Source organism: Vulpes lagopus, chromosome 1, assembly GCF_018345385.1.
Source record: "Vulpes lagopus strain Blue_001 chromosome 1, ASM1834538v1, whole genome shotgun sequence".
Lineage (NCBI taxonomy): Eukaryota > Metazoa > Chordata > Mammalia > Carnivora > Canidae > Vulpes > Vulpes lagopus.
Genome location: NC_054824.1, coordinates 90644600 through 90666135, shown reverse-complemented (window position 1 = coordinate 90666135; position 21536 = coordinate 90644600). Strand labels below are relative to the sequence as shown.

At 35.5% G+C, this 21536-nt stretch overlaps 1 protein-coding gene across 13 annotated transcripts in view; it reads left to right on the top strand.

Annotated features, from left to right (window-relative positions):
* DZIP3 (DAZ interacting zinc finger protein 3) overlaps positions 1-21536 on the top strand; it is an 86336-nt gene that overhangs the window by 15916 nt on the left and 48884 nt on the right. For 12 of the 13 annotated variants that reach the window (XM_041751902.1, XM_041751833.1, XM_041751812.1 and 9 more), the window contains 7 exons: positions 1203-1275; positions 4359-4514; positions 10139-10255; positions 13003-13083; positions 13410-13534; positions 16289-16403; positions 21136-21255. In XM_041751902.1, coding sequence (XP_041607836.1) covers positions 1203-1275; positions 4359-4514; positions 10139-10255; positions 13003-13083; positions 13410-13534; positions 16289-16403; positions 21136-21255 — 787 coding nt within the window. The remainder of the gene's footprint in view (positions 1-1202; positions 1276-4358; positions 4515-10138; positions 10256-13002; positions 13084-13409; positions 13535-16288; positions 16404-21135; positions 21256-21536) is intronic. The other variant, XM_041751892.1, reaches the window with a different exon arrangement.

Here is a 21536-nt window from a genome sequence, read left to right as displayed (position 1 = left end):
CTTTAATACGCATCTGGGACTGAGAACTGTTGGGTCAAGGAGTGAATGATTGTAAAATAGAGTTGGCAAGAAGGGTATACATTTGAGAACTTTTTGTATTTTGTACTCTTCCGCAGACCTTGAGAGGCTTCAGAATACTGCTGTGGTAATTTTCATTTCTTGACAACATGAGAAAATTCCCTGTGTTCCTTTTTGGAGTGGGGCTTAGATGTGGATGAAAAGACATTTGAGGTTTTTCTTTGCCATGTTTTAAAGAGCACTGAGAACCATCTTGTGAAATATCATTTGTGTATATAAATCCTCTTCTGTTGAAATTTTATGTGGATAATACTATACTATTTATCTGTCCCAGTTTCCCCTCACAAAGTCAGGAGGCACATAGTGGATGATAAATGATTGTCTAGGAGATCAATACATAAATGTGAAGTAAGATAGAATAATTTTTATAAAGTACAGTGCTGAGTAAAGCCATTGAGATAAATTTCTCACCTCAGTTTTATCTCTGTTAGTGCATTAGAATTAAAAAGATTGTATAAATCCTATATGATCCTATGTTATGGGTCTTATATTATGGGTCCTATATCATGGTTCTATACATAGGCAAAAGCAATTTTATAAATAACTTTTCAGTTCTATATGTAACACTGCATATGTTCACATTTCAAACTAATGTCAGAAGCAAAACTTGTCAGGTTATTCCTTTTTACAAAAATAGTTCATTTTTAAATATGATGTTCTTTCTCAATTTTAAAAAATCATTTTGGAGAACTGGATAACTGAGGCCAGGAACCTGAAACAAAAAAAGATCTGAGTAAGATAAATCCTTTCCAAACCTTTATTATCTTCATAAACACATGCACACATACACACACAAAACATTAGCCTTAAGACCCCTTTTATTTTACATTGAAACAATGCTATAAAGTTAATTTTTTCCCATAGTTTGTGTCTGTTCAAGAAAAATATTTTATATTGATTTTCAGTTCTGTTTATCACCATCCAGTAAGGGCAGAGCATACTTTTTTTTTTTCTTTCACTTGAGTCCCTAAAGGTATGACACCTACACCTATTACCAGTTTTTGCTACACATTGTTTACACTTTTTGAACTTTCAGGCAAATTCACTTGTTAGATTTTTTACTACTACAATTTGTGTTCTTTGTAAGGAGATACTCTGAATACACCCTTCTTTTTCATTTAAAGTAGGGATCCAACTGTGGAGGAGCAGACTAAGGGAGAAATCAAGAATAAGGTAGAAAAATCTACTGACCAACTGGTAAGAGAAGGTTAATTTTCAATAATTGTTAATTAGCAATGAGTAATTATGTATGACAATGTAACTGTAATTCTAATCAGTTTATTAAGAATTTCAGGGTGACTCTGCTTTCCTTCCTTCATAAATGTATGGTCATAATTAAACCTCTCTGATAATCGATAATTGTTCTCGAAGTTATTATAAGCACCAATTCTCACTATAAGTTAAAATTACCAGGTGATTGAATTGACTTGCCCCAAAACATCACAACAATCAATGTTAAGAAATCCCTTACTTCTAAAAGCAAAATCCAAACAAAATGAAAACTATGCACATGCAAAGAAAACACAGAATTTTATTTAGTAAGAAATTTGAGTTATTTTAAAATTCTTTTCTGTTCTTATTATCTATACTGTTAGAACTTTCAGTTCAAAATGAAACAGAATAATAGAGTATACATTAATATAAGATTTACATGAACATATAAATTTATATTTATATATTAATTTTTTTTTAAAAAGATTTTATTTATTCATGATAGACATAGAGGGTGGAGGGCAGAGACACAGGCAGAGGGAGAAGCATGCTCCATGCCAGGAGCCTGATGCGGAACTCGATCCCGGGACTCCAGGATCACGCCCTGGGCCAAATAAGCCACCCAGGGATCCCCTATATATTTAAATTTATATTGCCAATGATAGTATGTATTATGACAACTTAACAAATGTATATCTACACACACGTATATGAATATCACATGTGCTTATATTTAATGAAGGTTGGATGAAGAGCTATTTGGTTCTTTTTAGTGCAATTTTAACTTTACACATAGTTTTATGTGACTATTGATATTTACTCTTTGTAAAGTTTATAAAGGTTATCTCATAACAGTAGAAAATATATAAACATAAAATATTGTATTCACCTACATGACATTATTATGTTGCAGTGAAAATACAATATATGCAGATGTACATAGGGATGTACAGTTGAACCAGGGGGATTAGATCCAGAGTATAAATAACATTTCTAAATATAGAATTGGAAATACAGAAGTCAAAGGAGGTGGAGACTTTGACCTGATTTTGGATTAGAGGCTAAATTAATTTTGTGAAAGTGGATTGGACATCAAATATTTTGAAAACTGACTTTAAAAATTGTATTTATGCAATTTATGATCACTGACTTAAAAATTATATTTATAATAAGATAAAAATATTTAATCAGCATGAAGCTTATAGTATATCCTATTAAGAATTTTTATTCATGTAGTAATCTTGCATGTGTATCAATTTGATAATATCAAGAAGATGATTTCGTGGTGACTTTTGACTGCAGAACTGACCGTTAGGTTGAAATATATGCACTACTGATAGTGGTCATTCTTTTCAAGGGTTTAGCTAGTTAGATTGTGGAAGGGTTGCTTTTTTTGTTTTTTGCTTTTTAACTTTTTGAAAAATTTCAAATCTACAGAAAAGTTGCAAGAATAATATAGTGAATTATCTATCCTTCACTGAGATTTAGCAAACTGTTAACACTTTCCTTTATTTTTAGATATAATTTTCATATGATGAAATATAATAAAATATAAAGTTATTTGTTGGATATTGATGGGGATGGAAGAATCTTTAAGACTCAAACCCAGAGGGCAGCCCGGGTGGCTCAGCGGTTTAAGTGCCACCTTCAGCCCAGGGCCTGATCCTGGGAACCTGGGATCGAGTCCCACATCAGGCTCCCTGCATGGAGCCTGCTTCTCCCTTTGCCTGTGTCTCTGCATCTCTCTCTCTCTCTCTCTCTCTCTCTGCATCTCTCATGAATAAATAAAATAAAATCTTAAAAAAATATATAAAAGGACTCAAACCCAGAAGGGAGGAATAGGCAGATAGTCCTACTATGGACTTTATTGATTCCTCAACACTTTCCTGGGTAATTACAATCTGTTGAAGACCTGGCTGATGGTCAGGGAGTCAACCTTCAACCCCAGGACATTTCAGTGACTCAAGCTTTACATGACCTCCAAAGTAGTAAGAAGCTATCTGTTCTGATTTGCAGAGGTCAGCAGCAATATATTCTTATTCCCAAAGTTTAAAAGGGTATGGAAACCATCGTATTTTGTTAAGGTTTGAGGAAGGCCATCATCCATCTGTTCCAGGTACTTCTCCATTTCTGATGCCCACCTGTTCCTCACAACTAATGTTAATACACAATCCACCAGGACTCGACTACATAGCTATTGATTAACCAGTATTGATGGCTTATTAATAAGTCTGTAAGAATGAGTTCCTGTAGACCAAAGATTATTATGACTTACTTAGTTCTGGTTGAATTAAGAGTCATTGTGTTTTACTACTTTGTTTATAATATAAACTATTACAATTCTTTTTATTTTCAATATATTGTGTGTTTAGTGGATAAAGCATGTCACCTATGTAAAAAATTACTCTTAGATATAGCTTTCATATTATTTTGTAGAATAATCCTTTTTTTTTAATAATCTATATAATATTTTAAATATAGCATTTTTTTATGCCTTAAGTGGACTAATTCAATGCATGCTTTGTACTTCTCAAGGGCAACCATCTTTTGAGGCCTAATTCACATTTAAGCCCTAAATTGTAAGTGGGATTTAATCTTTAAATCCCACTATCCTATTAAAAACTATGGCATAAAAAAAAAAGACTATGGCATAATTATTCCTATTTTAGAATATTTATTTTCCCTTATAACTTTCAAATGAATTTATGATGGCTGTGCATATGTTAAAGTTTCCTGAGTTTTGGTGTTAAATCTGCTATGTTTTAAGTTCCTTGAAAGCAGAGAGAATGTTTTATTCTTATTTTGATTTTCTATTGCTCTGTCACAGTGATCTACACTTTTTTCTTTTTTTCTTTTTTTCTTTTATTTAAAGTAGGCTCCACCCCCAGCATGGAGCCCAGTGTGGGGCTTGAGATCAAGAACTAGCTGAGATCAAGAGTCGGGCACTTAATCCATTGAGCCACCCAGGCGACCCATTCTTCGTTCTTTTAATACTTTGGCTGGTCTTAATATTAGAGTAATTAGAATATGTATAACTGTTTAAATTTTTTATAAATAATGTCTTCTAGGATAAACAGGAAAAGGACATACCTACTGATCTTGTCCCTGTTAACCTACTATTAGAAGTGAAGAAGTTATTGAATGCAATTAATACTCTACCAAAAGGTGTGGTCCCTCATATTAAGAAGTTCTTACAAGAAAATTTTTCCTTCCAAATTATGCAGGTAAGATTATAATTTGTTCTTTGGGGCAGAAGTACAGCTCTTTGTATATGACTATCCAGGAAAAACATACTATGTCCCTTTACTCTTACTCTGCTAGTACACTGACAGCACTTCTGAGACTAGATGTGTGGATTTATTCCCACATCAGCCAATTCTACACTAACTGGGTATCCAAGAAATCAATTATCAGATCCCCAAATTAAGGGCTGAGTCCCACAAATCTGCCCCCACGTTAGACACTAGTCACAAGTCCTAGGTTGTCCCTGATACTTCTGACCAAGTGGCTATAGATTAGGGTTCCCATGACCCCTTCTTGGGTTCAGTAATTTGCTAGTATAGCACACAGACCTCAGGGAAGCACTTAAAAGTTACCATAATTTTATATAATAAAGGATCTAAACAAACAAATGAAGAGATGACATAGGGTAATGTATGTAATGGTCCCAAGTATAGGAGCATCTGTCTCTGTGGAGTTGAGGTGTGCCACTTCTCTGCCATGTGGATGTGTTCACTAAGTTGAAAGTTCTTTGAGCCCCATATTTGAAGGATTTTTATGAAGGCTTCATCAAATAAGTCTGATCAATTATTTATTCAATGCCCAGCTCCTCCCCCTCTGGGAATAGGGGAACGGGCTAAAAGCTCCAGTCCCTATCCAGGGGCCTACTGAGTGTCACCTCATTAGAACAAAGGATACTCCTATCACACAGGAAATTCCAGGAGTTTCAGGAACTCTGTCGGAACTGAGATCAAAGGCTATATATTAACAGGAACTAGGAACAGAGATCAATGTATGTATTGCTTATTATATCACAGTGACTCATTTCCTTCCTCACTCCTTTCCTTCACACAGCAGTGCAGCTAGAGTAGTAAAATCTCCATCTTTTTGTGAAGGGCTCTGGTGTCAGCCTTTAACTGTAGACTTTTATAATGAAATAGTTGGTACTAGCCTTTCAAGAATAATGGTGGGGGGAAAAAAAAGAATAATGGTGGGAATGTGGGTTAGTAGCTAGTAAGATGTTGACTATAAGGTCCTGTGTTTATTCTTATTCCACTGATAACCCATAACATGCCACCCTGGGGCAGGGGATTGCTTTTATTTTTTCTAATTTATAAGATGTTGACAAATTTTTTAAAATATAAGATAAAGAAAAGCAATGTCCAAAACTATTTATGAGTAAAATACTCTAGAGAATATATTATAGATTTCCACCTTGGAAATAGTTTTTTTAGATAATAGTTTGAACTTTTTTCAGCACAAGATGGGTATCAGTTCTTGAATGGAGTTTTTCAAAGTTTAGAAAATGTTCTACTCATGTCTTTGTAGCCTTTAATTGGGGGCAAAACACCATAAGTGTTTTGAAAAGGCCACAGTTGCCTTTTCTGTGGAAGAATACATTATTATTTCCATGAAACAAATTAATACTATTATGATTAAAAATTCAAACAAACTCTGAAAATATCCAAAGAAATTACATACAATTATAACCTCAACTGAGATAATTTACCAGCATGAATTCTTATTTGAAACTGGAATAATGCCACTATTTCCCTCTTTTGGAAATCACCCAGAAACAACAAGAAATAGAAATCAGTGGCCTTTCTATATGTAAACAATAGCCAATTAGAAGGTTAAAATGAAAGAAGAGTTTTTATTTATAATAGCAACAAAAAAGTAAAATGCCTAGGAAAACACATAAGAAATATATACAAGATACAAACTAGTATTTCTCCAAGTTTTTCCTAGGCTGTCTACATGAGACCATTTGAACCCCATACTAGTCCTAAAGAATTAAAATCTCTGGGGGTAGGTCTTGGAATCTGCATTTTAGCAAGTATCTACATAACTGTTTTCTTCACATTAAGTTTAGAAATCAGTACTCTATAATAAAACTAAAAATGAAGATTCTGAAACTCTAATAAAGGTAAGAAGACCAAATGGAAAGCCATACACATAGGAGGACGGTGTGATACAGCTATCAGTTTTCCCTAAATTAAAATTTATAAATACCATGTATCAAAAAATGACAAAAGATTTTTTTTTCGTTGTTATTACTGAAAGCTAATTCTAAAGTCTAGAGGGAAAATAAAAGGAAGAATAACCAAAGCCAAGAAAGTTGTGAAAGCGAAGTATAGGGGAGAAGGGCTGAGAACTTAACTTGCCCACTAGATATTAAAACTTACTATGAAACTCTCTTTAAGTACAAGATTGTATTAATTGTTCTTGACTCTGGACAAGTCTGGAAAATAGAGGAGAAATTCCAGAAGTAGATTCAAATTCATATAGAACTCTTATGTATAAGATGACAAAATTGATAATGTTAGGAGTTGGACAAATTGACAATCCCAGTAGGAGATTTTAACGTGTTCTCTTAATAACTGATATGACATGGACACAAAATTAGTGGAGCCAACTCCATCTAATTCACACACAAACACAAAACACTACACCCAATGGTGGCAGGATATACATTCTTTTTAAGTGCACACGGAACATTTATAAAAATTACATGTGCTAGTCACAAAGCAAGTCTCATCAACTCCAAAGAATCACAACATATAGAGCATGTTCTCTAATTACTATAGAATTAAGTTGAAGATTAATAAAAAAAAAAAAAAAAACTAAAAAAAAAAGATCCTGTTCTTAAGATACTTACCTCTAGGTAACCTAGGGCTAAGGTAAGAAATCACAGTGGAAATTAGGTAAATTTTTGAACTGAATAGAAAACATGTATTAAAGTTTTGTTTAAGTAAAATATGGGCTTCAAGGAATATTTGTAGCTTGAAATACATACATTAGAAAAGGAAGCATGGCCGAGTAACAAATCATCTAAACATAAAGTTCAGGAGATTAATGGAAGAACAGCCAATTAAAAAAAAAAGTCAAAGGAAGTAAAAAGATATCTGACTATTGAAATAGAATAAAAAAATAGAGAAAGTCATAAAGCCAAAACTTTTTTTTTTCCCCAAAGAGCAGTAAAATGGATAAATGCCTGTTAAGAATCTTAAGACAAAGGCAAAAATAACCCAAATCATGAATGAACATGAAAACATCAAAACTAATTCCATAATCACCTAAAGGATAATAGAGAATTCTGCTACTTGCAGTGGCTGCTGGAATGGGTTTAGAGCAACCTTCTTTTGAGAAGTAGTAGAAAAACTGCACAAAATTTTACTTAGTAATGTGCTTTTCTGGCAGATCATTTAATTCCACTAAGGATTGAAGTGATTCCAACTCTCTGTTCTGTGAAGAAGGGTCTATTTATGGTTTATCCTTTGTCGTAGATACCATCAGTGCCCTGCACATAACTCTTAGCCCCTTGACCTCTTATTTCAGTATGCTCTGGACAATTTCCAGTTTTCAATGTCTGTATCTCTATGCCTTAAGATCCTTGGGGAGAGGGGGCACCTGGGTGGCTCAGTTGGGTGAGCTACTGCCTTCAGCTCAGGTCATGATCCAGGGGTCCTGAGATCGAGTCCTGCATCAGGCTCCCTGCTGGGTGGGGAGCCTGCTTCTCCTTCTCCCTCTGCCTGCTGCTTGTGCTCTCTCCCTCTCTCAAATAAATAAGATCTATAGTAGTTCTGGAACTACAGAAGAAGGTTTTACTTCCCATGGCAGTTCAAAAATCCCAAGGAATTAATACTCCTACATCACCCCATCACCATTCAATCAAACTTTAGGAGTTATTCTGCAAATATCCCAGTTTTCTCTCCCTTTGAGTTGAATAATACTGAAGACTGTGTTTTTCATTATTTTACTGAGTTTCTCTGTTGTCTTAACTCTAGCCACCCACTCTGGGTAACTACCTTAATAATACACCCATTGAGGCACCTAGGTGACTCAGGTGTCTGACTCTTGATTTCAGCTCAGGTCATGATCTCAGGTGAGATCTAGCCCCATATCAGGCTCCACGATGGGCATGTAGCCTGCGTAAGATTCTCTCTCCCCCTTTCTTCTGCCCCCCCCCCCAACTCCCTCTCTTAAAAAAACAATAGAGACACCTGGGTGGCTCAGTATTTGAGCATCTGCCTTCGGCTCAGATCGTGATCCCAGGGTACTGGATCATATCAGGCTCCCTACAGGGAGCCTGCTTCTCCCTCTGCCTTTATCTCTGTCTCTCATAATAAATAAATAAAATCTTTAAAAAAATAACATACCCTTTAATTTAAAGCCTGCTTTCCTTTTCCTGTATCACATCTCTAGTCCCCTACCATTGTTCACTGCACTTGGCAAATAAACTACTTGCATCCAAACTAGAACCAAAACCTATACTTTTATGCTAAGGGTATATTTCTTCAAGGTTCTAACCAAAGGGTGAAGTGTTTTCTAGGGTCTCTCATCCTTGATAGGTAATGGATTCTTTTTTCCCCCCAGCTTTGTAAGTTGGCTAAAAACTCCTCCTAGCATCTCAGCCTCTTAGCTGCAACTGAAAATGGTAATTGCCTTAAGGAGAAAAGTGGCTCCAAAAGTCAGTCTTATGTCTAGACTGACCTTCTGAATGTCAGCCCCAGAGATTTTCTGTGCCTTGGTAGCTTTCTCTTTCAAAACATGGTTTTTATATTTTATCTAGCTTTTCCAGTTCTAAAGGAGGTGGAACTTTATTGTTAGGCTTTAGATGCTTACTCAAATACAAGAGATACTATTGAGTAACTGATTGAATATATGAGTCTGGAATTCAGGTGATAGTTGTTAGCTGGAAATATAAATTTAGAAACTGTCTGTATGTAGACATTATGTAAAAACATGCCAGAGGATTACTTTAAGGAACATATGTGTTGGCAGAGAAGAGGTTCATTAAATTGAGTGCTGGGGAAACAAAATATCTAGTTATCTAGGAGAAAAGCAAAGTAATGTATGCTAGAAACCAAGTTAAGAAAGTGTAGGTTAAATTTTCCACACAGATAATACTTTGTTAAACATGTATTAGAATTTAAGCCAAGCACTTGTAGGTATAAAGCATTGAGAAATGGACACAAAAATAAGACCTAGTCCTCTTTTTCATTTCATCCATGTAAATAACAAATTATGATAGATAATAAATCCTGTATTAGTTTGGTTCCAGTCAGATTGCAGCTTAAGATGCCTTGCCCTGGTGTTGGTATTAATGCTAACATTCCTGCAGGCTCAGGGCTGGAAGGAAGATTTTAGCCATGCTTAGGGAATAGAAGGTAGGAGAATAAACTGGGATTACCACTTTCCTCTAAAGTAGGAGTGGATGTGGCCAACCCCTTGGCAGCCATAGGAATGCCTTTTAAGAGTTTTGAGGAAATAGTTACAAAGAAGATTTGTCAGACTACTCGAAAACAAATGAGAGAAGAATTGTATCTGGGTGGTGTAGATTTTTATTTTATTTTATTTTTTATATATTAGATTTATTTATTGGAGAGAAAGCAAGCAGTGGGAGAGAGCGAGGAAGAGAACCTGACCTAGAGCTTGATCCTTGATCATGACCTGAGCCAAAATAAAAAGTTGGATGCCCAACCAACTGAGGCATCCAGGTGCCCCGGTGGTGTGGATTTTTATAAAATCATCTCCAGGCTTTGTACAACTAACATATATTACTGTATAATAAAAATATATATAGATACTTGCTGTAATTACATTTTTGGTCAAATTATTTCCACAGAGAGAAGTTGCAGCTAACAGCCAGAATGGGGAGGAAATTGTTCCTGTTTTGACTTTACGTTTCTTGATAACACAACTGGAAGCAGCACTTAGGAACATTCAGGCTACTAATTATACTGTAAGTGTTTTCTTTCTTAAGTTTTAAATAATGGTCTTGGACAGCATTCTGCAATGAGAGGGTAGCTAGTGCAATCCTTGTTTTAAGGTGTAGACCAATTTGTATTTTCCTTTTACCTCTGGAGAAAAAGTATGCATAATTTGATTTCCCTCCTGTGTCTTGTACTTTTTTATTACTGCATCTCTGTAATGAGCCTAATCTAGTCCCCTTCCCTACCCATAAAATTGTTCCTCTTAATGAAGAGAAACTTGAACTAGTAAACACAGGCTTTCCCATTTAGAAATGGAGAGTTAGAAACTTCAGAAATTACTCCTTCCTTTCTTCCTAGTTATTAATCAAGTCCTGAAATATTAGGACTTGATTAAAATTGGAACTTGTATCATCTGTTAATGAGTACTCCTGCAAGATAAAATTGACAAGCTATATTTGTATGTTCAGTACTTTAGAAATAAATAGGAAATCTGAGGAAAAATAAACCTGGCACCAAAAATCAGAACCAATATACAGGACAGTAGAAGAAAAAATCGCTTCTTTGAATAATTTGGATTAGTAAAGTAATCTAACTTTCACACCCATGTGAAGATGGATTAGAGAAATTTTTGAGAAAGGACTACTGACGTACCAACCAAGGTAGCCGAAGACACCAAATTGCATATTATAAAGATGTACAAGGAGTTAGAGAAATCATATTTATTTAAGACTCTCGGGATGACAGTTCTAAGTGGTGGTATATATCACCCTAAAGAGATTCTACATGGAGTCAAAAGAGGTAACAAAAAGAATTTGTTAACCAAAACTGCCAAAACTTCTGGGATGCTAAAGATCTGCTCTTTATCCCACTGACCAGGTTGCCAAGCAGTAAAATAAATGAGTATAAAATCAGCATTAACAGATGCTGATTGCTTAGCCTGCGGTACTTAGGCATTACTTCAAAGATGAGTCTTACATTACGAAATGAAAGAGATTCCTCTCTTGGTAGCATTGTTGAGCAGAATTGGAATTGTCATGATCAGAGCAGCCAACTGCTGTATCCAAATGGCGCTCTCTGTTCCTCAGGGCTGCCAAGGATAGGTGGAGCAGCTTTGTTGTAGGAGGTGGCAGTGGGGTGAGGGCAGGGGACAGTTGCCAATAACATCTCTATATCCATTTAGTTCCAGTACTTGGAGTAATCCCTGCTAATGGGTGGGGGAAGGTAGGGAGGAAAGGGCAGAGCATATTGTTAGAAATGAGAGAGACATATTGAGAAAACTCAGGAATTTAGAGACATAAGCAGTAGAAATGTACTGCTTATGTCTCTAAATTCCTGAGTTCTCTACCTTATACTTCTAATTACAGCATTACCATAATTTCACATTTTATCCTGTTCTCAAAATGTTTTTTTTAGAATTGTATGAGCCAAAGGCTCTGTTATTTATGAAGCCAGCCTTTTTAAAAGCTACAATATAATAGTTTACACTTATTTAGTGTTTGCTATATGACACTTTTTCTAAGGATTAGTTCATTTACTCTTCACAAGCACCCCCACCTCATTATTCCCATTTTACAGATTTGAAACTGAAGCATAGAGGTTAAACAGCTTGCTTAGTTCATCAGGTAGTAAGTAGTGGAGTCAGGATACAAACCCATGTAGTTTTGGCTTTAGAGTCTATTCTGTGAACTGCATTTTACCCCCTCTGCAGAGATGGGAATTAACATGGAAACCAGTTTAATGTTAAATGGGTTCATTGAGAGCAAACACATGTCTCTTTCCACTGAGATCAATTTGAAGCCAAACTTCTAACTCCTGCCAGTTACCTCATAAATGGGAACTGTTAGCCAGGAGAAGTATGCTAGGTCAGAGGATACCTAGTAAAGATCAGTAAAGAAGAAGACTTATAGCCTATAGATGCTTATCATCCCTGTGTACCTGAAAAAAATCTTGTTTATGGTATGGGACAGTCTCATTGAAAAAGTTAATGTGACAAAAGATATGGTTATGATTTTCAGTTAGAGTGCTTATGAACAGAATGTACAGTATTTTTCAACATGGACAATTTTTAAACTTTTTATTTGAGGTAATTTTAGATGCACAGAAGTTGCAAAAATATAGCTGTATAATTCAAAATTGCGGAGAGGTCTTGTACTCAGTTTCACTCCGTTTCACTCAATAGTTACATGTTACATAATATATATTATCAAAATCAGGAAGTTTTGTGTCGGGGGTCTCTAAGACCCACCGCCATGTTCAGAGGGATTCACAGGATTCAGAATATAATTGTACTGATTACTACATCTGTATGGCAATCCTTAGCCATTTGTAGCGTGTGGGGGTAAGAGGAGAAATGAGACAATAAATCCTGATGGCGTTCATTTTCTTTAATTAAACTCTAATGTTTTATTTCAAGATTATCGACTATCCTTTTTCTTCAAGGTTAAATACATATAAGATGTATTTGATATTCTTATTAGGTGACAATATATTAATTTTGGGATGCCAGGGTGGCTCAGCAGTTGAGTGTTTACCTTTGATTCAGGGCATGATCCCAGGATCCAGGATCGAGTCCCACATTGGGCCCCCTGCATGGAGCCTGCTTCTCCCTCTACCCGTGTCACTGCCTCTCTCTGTGTCTCTCATGAATACATAAAATCTTTAAATATATATATATATGAATTTTTACTATTTTTAGTAATTGCTAAGTACCTAGGATATTTATTTTTTATTCAGTTAACATATAGTGTTTAAATAACCAGGTTTTTTTTTCTTTTAGGCACATCAAATTAATATTGGTTATTACTTGACATTACTATTTTTGTATGGAGTAGCACTCACTGAAAGAGGAAAGAAAGAGGTATGTAGCATGTGTTATTTGCCCATTGTAAATATTTTCACACTCACTGCATTGTAACAAATTAAAAGGTTGATTTTAGAAATTCTCTAAATGTTCATTTTGAAATGTTGGCTAAAGAAGGTCTTCTTTCGTAAATAAGTATTTTAATCAATGAGTACATTATCTATGTGATCACAAACAGATGCTAGGATTAGAAACGTGAATAAATGACTACATGACTGGATCAATATGAAAGCTGCCGTGACTTCTCCAGTTTGGAAAATAATTATTGTAAAAGAAAAAAAATGCCTTTTATATCAGCCAAACCTAGTTTTATGTTACTACAGGATTATACAGAAGCAGAGAATAAATTTCTAGTGATGAAGATGGTGATCCAAGAAAATGAAATTTGTGAGAACTTTATGTCTTTAGTTTATTTTGGACGTGGTTTGCTTCGATGTGCTCAGAAGAGGTAAGGATTTTATTAATAAATGGGTAGATCTTGCCTTTTATCTTAGCATTGTGAAATGGGATAAAGTTTTTATAGTATACCAGGTACCATGACATTTGTGCTATACTGGTTCCTCTTCATCTGTTCCTATAGATAATAATTTCTTTAATGTATTTGAGAATATTAAATTTCAAACTTAACAGGTAATGACAATAAAAGGCAGTGTAGCAACGACATTAGGAACATAGGCTTTGGAGTCTCACAGACTTGGGTTTAAATACATTTTCTACCATGTAACTAATCTATGACGCTAAGAAATGTAATGTTACTCAGCCTTATCATTCCTTACTTGTAAAATAGAACTAATAATAGTGCCTACCTTATAAGGATGTTGCAGATGATTAAGTGCTCAGAACACAAAATGCTAGATTTAATAAATAAATGATAGTTGTAGTTATTAATATTATCACCAATTGGAAAAGTGTATTTAAGGTATGAATGAGCTTCTAAAGCATTGAAAGGGTCCAGATGCTGGGTGTGGGAAATACTGAAGAGATTACACAGTGAAATTGTACAGGAGAACCTATATGAACTATTTATTTACTTCATATATGGAGATCCTTGAGCCATTTGTGGCATAATTTATTAATTTTATTTGTTAAGAATTTATCATATTCTAGAGACTGTGTGTGCTAAGTGTTGGGGATACGATGGTTTACAAAGTAGGCAGTTCCTGTCTTCATGTAACTGACAGTGTAGTGAAGGTTACAGACCTTTATCAAATAATCAGTTATACAAATCAATTATGAAATATAGCTCTGAAGGAAAATGCAGAGAATAATGAAATAGTCTTTACTAGACCTCCAGTCTGGTTCTGGGAATCAGAAGTCTTCCTGGGGAAATCATGTTTGACTGACACTTGACAGATGAATTTGGCAGTAGTGCCAGTCCTTATGCAGGATTATTGCTGGGTCCAACCATGGGATTCCTAAAAGAGTCACCTCTTTGGGAGTTATCTGATTATTTTGCAAGGTTTATCTTCTATCCTCTGGCATGCTTGTTTTTTACTAGGTACCTAGGATACTTCCTGCTTCCCATTTATTAGCATGATACCATCAATATAATGAGCCAGTGTGATGTTTTGCAGAATTTCAGGATGGTCAGAATCTCTTTATATTGTAGAATGGATTCACATAGCTGTGAGAGAAGACAAAGAATGTGTACTGCTGTTCTCTCAGATGTGTGAACTATTCTTTAGTCTCTTTACCAGTGGACATTGGAGAGAATCTGTTCTCTGTATCATTGATACTAGAAAGTCCAATCACATGACAGCATCATTTACTTTCATCCCTGGCCTACAGAGAATAGCCACCACTGAGCTGGTCAAAGGCACTGGTGCCTTTCTCACTGTGTATTTCTTACTGCTTTAATGGATGCAGTGTCCTCTGGGCCTTTCCAGGGAACCTTGTCTAGTGGTGGCTTCTTTGGTTTTATGTGCAAAGTCCATTCTAACATCCTTATATCCCTGAGCTTTCTTCAATAACTTGCCAAAAAAAAAAATGTCCAGCTTCTCCACCTCAGTTACTGTAGGGCACTGTTGGATCCAAGCTTGAAGTAGCCTTCTGAGAGGCATATTGGCCAGGTGGCTAGGTATCCTTGCTAGGAAAGTAAATTTTGAACTATGAAGGAGTCATCCCAATTCCACATATACTTCCCTATCCAGCTGTGTCTTTGTTGGTTCTGCACTCTTAAGATCCACTCCCACATATGTTTCTGCCAGTACATACTAGTCAAGTTCTGCAGTTCTTGTGATGAATAAGCTTTTTCTTTTGGAGCAGGGACTCTTATTTTCCCACTTGGGCTTTGCTTATACTTGATCCTAGAGTTATTAGTCTCTGAGCAATGAATGGAGATAGGACAGGATCTTGAGAAAGAAGATGATATTTTGGCTTGGTCAATAAAGGGATTCTGCACTCCTCTAGCAAAAAAAAAAGGGTCCTTGTCAGCCAGAGGGTTCAGGACAATTTAGGGGTTTTACTTAAATGTCCTCATTTCAGATCTCAGGGTCTACTTTTCCCCTATCAAAGTCCTGATGTTAGCGTAACAGTCCTACTGAGGCAGTGCTTTTAGTCTTTGCTCTTATTCAACCCTTGTGACTAAATACTGGGCCGCATTTTCAGCACAGTTTGCCCTTCTAAGGCTAGACTTGATAAGGGTTCTTTAAATGTTAACATAGAGACCTTTTAGTTTTCACAGTGTCCTGAGTTGGTAATAGTCCTATCAAGGAGGTGCATTTGGTCTCTTGTGCAGTTTGTTTCACCTTGTGATTAAATCTGGCCTGATTTTCAGTACAGATTATCTTTATGGCTAAAGGAGATGAGAGCCTTTTTAAATGCTGCTATAGAGTCCTCTGTCTTTCACAGTGTGCCCTGAGTCAACAGTTGGCTGACCTGTGCCTGTCATTCTCTTTCTTCAAGGCTTCCAAGACAGTAGACAAAAGCCAACCAACTCTACAATCCCTTTAATTACCATGGCCCCCATACTGTTCAAGCTTGAGCTACTACATAATCTATTGCCTCCCCTTCCACCTGTATTTCATCCCAATCTGCCACAGGTGAGAGTCCTAGCATTTGTATTTCTATAGCATGCCAGAGGTTATCACTACCCTATTTACTACCAAAAAAAAAAAAAAAAAAGGTTGCTCATTGTCATATTGGTAAACTATCTAGTTACAGAGTCCCATTCAAACTAACTTTATTTTAAAATACCTTGCAGATATAATGGAGGACTCCTAGAATTTCATAAAAGCTTACAAGAAATAGGAGATACAAATGATCATTGGTTTGACATAGATCCTACAGAAGATGAAGATTTACCTACAACTTTTAAAGTAAGAAATTAACAGCATTTCATCTGTGACTAATCAGAATCACTTTTGATGAAGTGTGTGTGGCAGTGCTTTGTCATATTCTATAGCAAGCACATTCTTTTGTTGGAAATTAGCTTTTTATATAAAAAATAATATTGATTCCAATATCTAGCGCAGATTTCAACATGTAGAGATTCAACATGTACAGAGGAGTGAGGCGGGTGGCTGTGTTTGCAAATAACAAGATTCGTTATTATTTAAAAACAAGATTAAAAAGTGTACTGGTCCAGTACTTCACATGGCTAGAGCTAAATGTAATAGTTAATTAACTTTTTTCTATTGACTGTTTTTACCATTACTTTGTTGTTTATTGAAAATTTAAAAGTACTAAGAAAACATGAAAAACTTATTTTAGAAAACATGAAAAATACAAAAGTGCCCAAAGATAAAATTCATCCATATTTCTTCAAATGGGGAAACTATTTTTACTATTTTCATTTATGTCTTTCCAGAGACACATGTATAAACACTTGTACCCTTTATTTTTTGTAAATTGGAATGATGTTATTCACCTTGATGTGTAGTTTGAAAATATATACTGTGGATTTCCCAGTAATTGGATTATTCTACAGTATTCTTTTTTCATGATCCATCCTATAACTATGCTTTAATTTCTGTAACCAATTTCCTGCTATTGAACATTTAGCTTATCTAAACATTCCAGTTTTTCACCAATGTGTAAAGTGATCTTTGTGCATTTCCCACATAGCTTTCCATAGGACAAATTTCAAAAGGTAGAATTGTGAAGCAGTCTTTTACATACTTGTAAACTTGTTGATATCTATCTTCATATTTCTTCTCAGAAAGTTTGTACCAGTTTGTTTTTTTGGTTTTTTTTTTGTTTGTTTATTTTAGAGGGAGAGAAGGCGCACGTATGTGCGCATGTGCAAGTTGGGGGAGGGGCAAAGGGAGATGGAGAGAATCCCAAGCAGACCTTGCACTGAGCAAGGAGCCCCACTCATGACCCTGCTTAACCGATTGAGCCAGCCAGGCACCCTACCAGGTTGTATTCTTTTTTTTTTTTTTTTTTTCAGGTTGTATTCTTAAGACAAAGTATGATTTTCCATTTTCCCGTACCATATTGGTATTCTTTTGGATAATTTTTACCCATCTTTTAAGCCATATTAAGGTAACTTTCTAATTTGTTTAGTATGAAAATAACTACAGGTTTCTCTTGGTTAATGTTTGACCTGTCTCTTTCCAGACTTTAAACTTTTTTTGGATCCTTATATTTTGGCTGACTTGAAAGCTACATGCATTCCTCAAAGTGGATGTTTTGAAACAATAAAAGATTCGATTTTCTTGGAAGCTATAACAGCTCAAATTGTATAAACCTAATAATATAGCTTCAAAATATGTGGGGCAAAAACTGATAATACAGAAGGAGAGATAGAAAACTCTCCAGTCACAGAGTACTATTTTAATATAGCTCTCTCAGTAATCAGTAGAAAAAGCAGACAATTTTTGGCATTTGTCAGGAAAATCACATGGCTTTAAACCTAGACTTACTAATTATTTTATATGTTATTTTTAACGTTAAACTTCTCTGCTTTCCTAAAGCCGTCCTACTTGGTCTTAGTTTTCTCTTTTTCCTCCTCCTTTTAAAATATTTTTATTATCCAAACATTTTTAGTGAATTTTTGTTTCCAAGCAAAATTAATACACATATACAGTTTGTCAAATAATGTTAAAAGACTTAATCTGTAGTCACTCATCTCTAATTGTAGTTCTTTTTTGTTTTTTAAATTTTTATTTATTTATGATAGTCACAGAGAGAGAGAGAGAGAGAGAGGCAGAGACATAGGCAGAGGGAGAAGCAGGCTCCATGCACCGGGAACCCGACGTGGGATTCGATCCCGGGTCTCCAGGATCGCGCCCTGGGCCAAAGGCAGGTGCCAAACCGCTGAGCCACCCAGGGATCCCCTCTAATTGTAGTTCTTAACGAGAGACATCTTCTTCCAACTCTCTAGGTATTTTTCTTTGATATATCGATATCTTTTGAAAAGATGTACAGCTTTTTACAACATTTCTTCATTTTAGGTATTATTTTCTGACTTCTCTTTATGGCAGATGTGGAGGTTTTATTAGCTCCCTTATACATCCCCTTCACATATACACTTCTTTCCCCATCCTAGCAATAGTTACAAATTATTATTAAATTTGCCTTAGGGTTTTCTTTTATTCCTTGGAATATCCTTCGTCTCTATGTAGGATCCTCTTTTTCTTGGATCTCAAGTTTCCTCTTTTTAGGTTTACTCCCTTGTTTTGTTGGTACAACTTAGCTTCCTAGAAAAGGGTATGATTGGGAGGTAAATTTTTTAAGAGCTTTCAAGTCTTCAAAATAATATATTCTTTGTACATTTCATTTATATCTTGCCTGAGCATAGAATTATAGGTTGCAAATTATTTTCCTTCATTTTTTCGGAATGTTTCCGTTATCTCCTTGCTTCCAGTAGTACTTCTGAGAAATCTGATTCATGTTCTGATTCACAGTCTTTTGCTTATAACCTATTTTTTTTTTTCTTGGAGTTTTTAGGATATTCTGTATTCCCTAATGTTCTGAGCTGTGTTTTGAAAATGTTCTTGCACATTTAAAAAATGTATTTATTAGATGATTTTTTTCATTTTCACTTTTACTTATGAAATATTTGTTATTCAGATACTCAACATCTTGGACTATATTTGTGATTTTCATATTTTTTCCCCTATTTATTGTATGTTGCCTTTTGTTTTACTTGTAGGAGCTTTTTCTTTAACTTTCTGAATAGGGGTGATGCCCACTAGTGCTATCATATTAGTTCATTAGTTCATTAAAATATTTATGTACTGCTTCAAAAATAGTTGCTGCCATGAGTTTCTTCAGCACCCAACCACCATTCCAGCTGCTTTAGACTTTCCACCAGCCCTCCCTCCCTGTACTACTTTAACATCCAATAAAGGTTCAATGCCTGGTAGGATAGAATGCTTCAGTGACCCTATTCTGGCTGTAGGCCTGCATGTTCTTTATCTGTTAGGATTAGTCCCTGGCACCCCACCAATAGTCTTGCTTCCCACACATTGTGATCAGTTCTTTAGGACTTTTAGAGGGCTGACCTATACCACTTTATCCTAGGTGAGTTCTACCAGAGGCCTGCCCTTCCCCAGTTGCTCCTATCTTCACATATCCCTTTAGATAAGCTCATGCTGGTGGGCGAATATAGTGCTCCTAGAGATGCTGGCACCTTAGCAGGGTAGCGTTCTTTCATATGGTTGTTATTTTTAACATTACCCTCATTCCTATCCTTCTATTGAATTTTTAATTTCAGTGATTATTACAGCTGTTATCTATCAAGAGTTTCTGTTATGAGTTTTTTTTTTTTTTGTAATGACAATCTGTTTTTGCTTCATAAATGCATAATATATCAGGTGAATGTCAATTAGATTATGGAAGGCCTTATATAAGCCAGGCAGGTGTGGGGTTCAGATACTATCTTGAAGTTAATTTAAAACCCCTGAAGAAAAAAAAAAAAAAAAAAAAAATAAAACCCCTGAAGACTTTTAAACAGTGGAATGATTAATCAGACTATAGTAAAATGAGAAACAGAACACACAGATACACACTTATATACCTGTATATGTCTATATGCACATATGAGTATGTGTCTCTCTGGGAGGTGATTTTTTTTTTTTTAAGATTTTATTTGTTCATGAGAGACAGAGAGAGGCAGAGGGAGAAGCAGGCTCCATGAGGGAGCCCAATGTGGGACTCGATCCCAGGTCTCCAGGATCAGGCCCTAGGCCGAAGGCAGGCGCCAAACCGCTGAGCCACCCAGGGATCCCTGGGAGGTGATATTTAAGTGGGAACCAGAGAGTCAAGACTAGAACTAGCTCTATAAAGACTGGGAAAAGGGTATTGAATGGCATCAAAATAATAATATAAATGGTGACTAGATTTATCAAACAGTCTCTAGGAGCTTATTTGTCATGTTGCATTCTCTCACTATATTAGAAATACTATTTGAAATCCTGTGATACTATCTCTTTAAGGGGTAAGTATTAAGGACCTGGTCTAAAGACTTGTTTAATGTAGACTTGATAATGTGTTTCACCTACATTTAATCAGCATTTTAAAATAGGAAATTGCATTCCAGGTTGTAACTCTAAACATTGGAAGCATATTTCTGTATGGTACTTCTGCCCATTAAAGCAGCAAGTGGCGTATTTGCACCACTCCAGGAGTCTCGCTGCCAATGTGATGTCCTAGGAACCAGTTCTAGCAGGCCTTCATGGGTTCGCATTGATTTGTTGTCTGTGTGTGTGTGTGTGTGTGTGTGTGTGTGTGTGAGAGAGAGAGAGAGAGAGAGAGAGAGAGAGAGAGAGAGAGAGAGAGCAAGAAGCTTTTAATAGGAACATGCCAGGTATTATGCTGTGAGTTAGGATGGAGTCAAGAGAAGTATAGCTTCAAACATAGACTCTTCTTCCTTTCTCCATGTTTATGTTCAGTAAAGAGCCCAGTATTTCTAATTTAGGGCCTTCCCAAATATTATTTACTTTGAATGAAAGAAACGTGTTCTGTTACTGTTGTGTTGTTTTTTAAACATGAAGTGACTTCAAAAAGAGATGATAAAATGGACATATTTAAGGTAAAATATTGAAAGTGTTGCAATCTTGATACTAATATAACTCATAAGATTTTTTGAATTTTAAAATCTAGGATCTTCTTAATGATTTTATCAAGACCACTGAAAGTAATATAATGAAGCAGACCATTTGCAGTTACCTAGATTGTGAACGATCTTGTGAAGCCGACATTTTAAAGAACACCAATTACAAGGTAATATAATTATTAACCATTTTTAAAAATGAAATTGTAAAGTTAAAGAGATAAAATTTATAATCTTGCATCAAAATATTGTTTAAAAAGAGTACTTAATTATAGTAATTAAATAATTAGTTAAAAAGAGTTTATAGTAGAAATGCAGTTAAGTTAAATATCTTCAACTGAGCCTGGGTGACTCAGTTGGTTAAGCATCCAACTCTTGATTTCAGCTCAGGTCATAATCTCAGAGTCTTGAGATCAGGCCCTAGGTCAGGCTCTGCACTTAATGGGGAGTC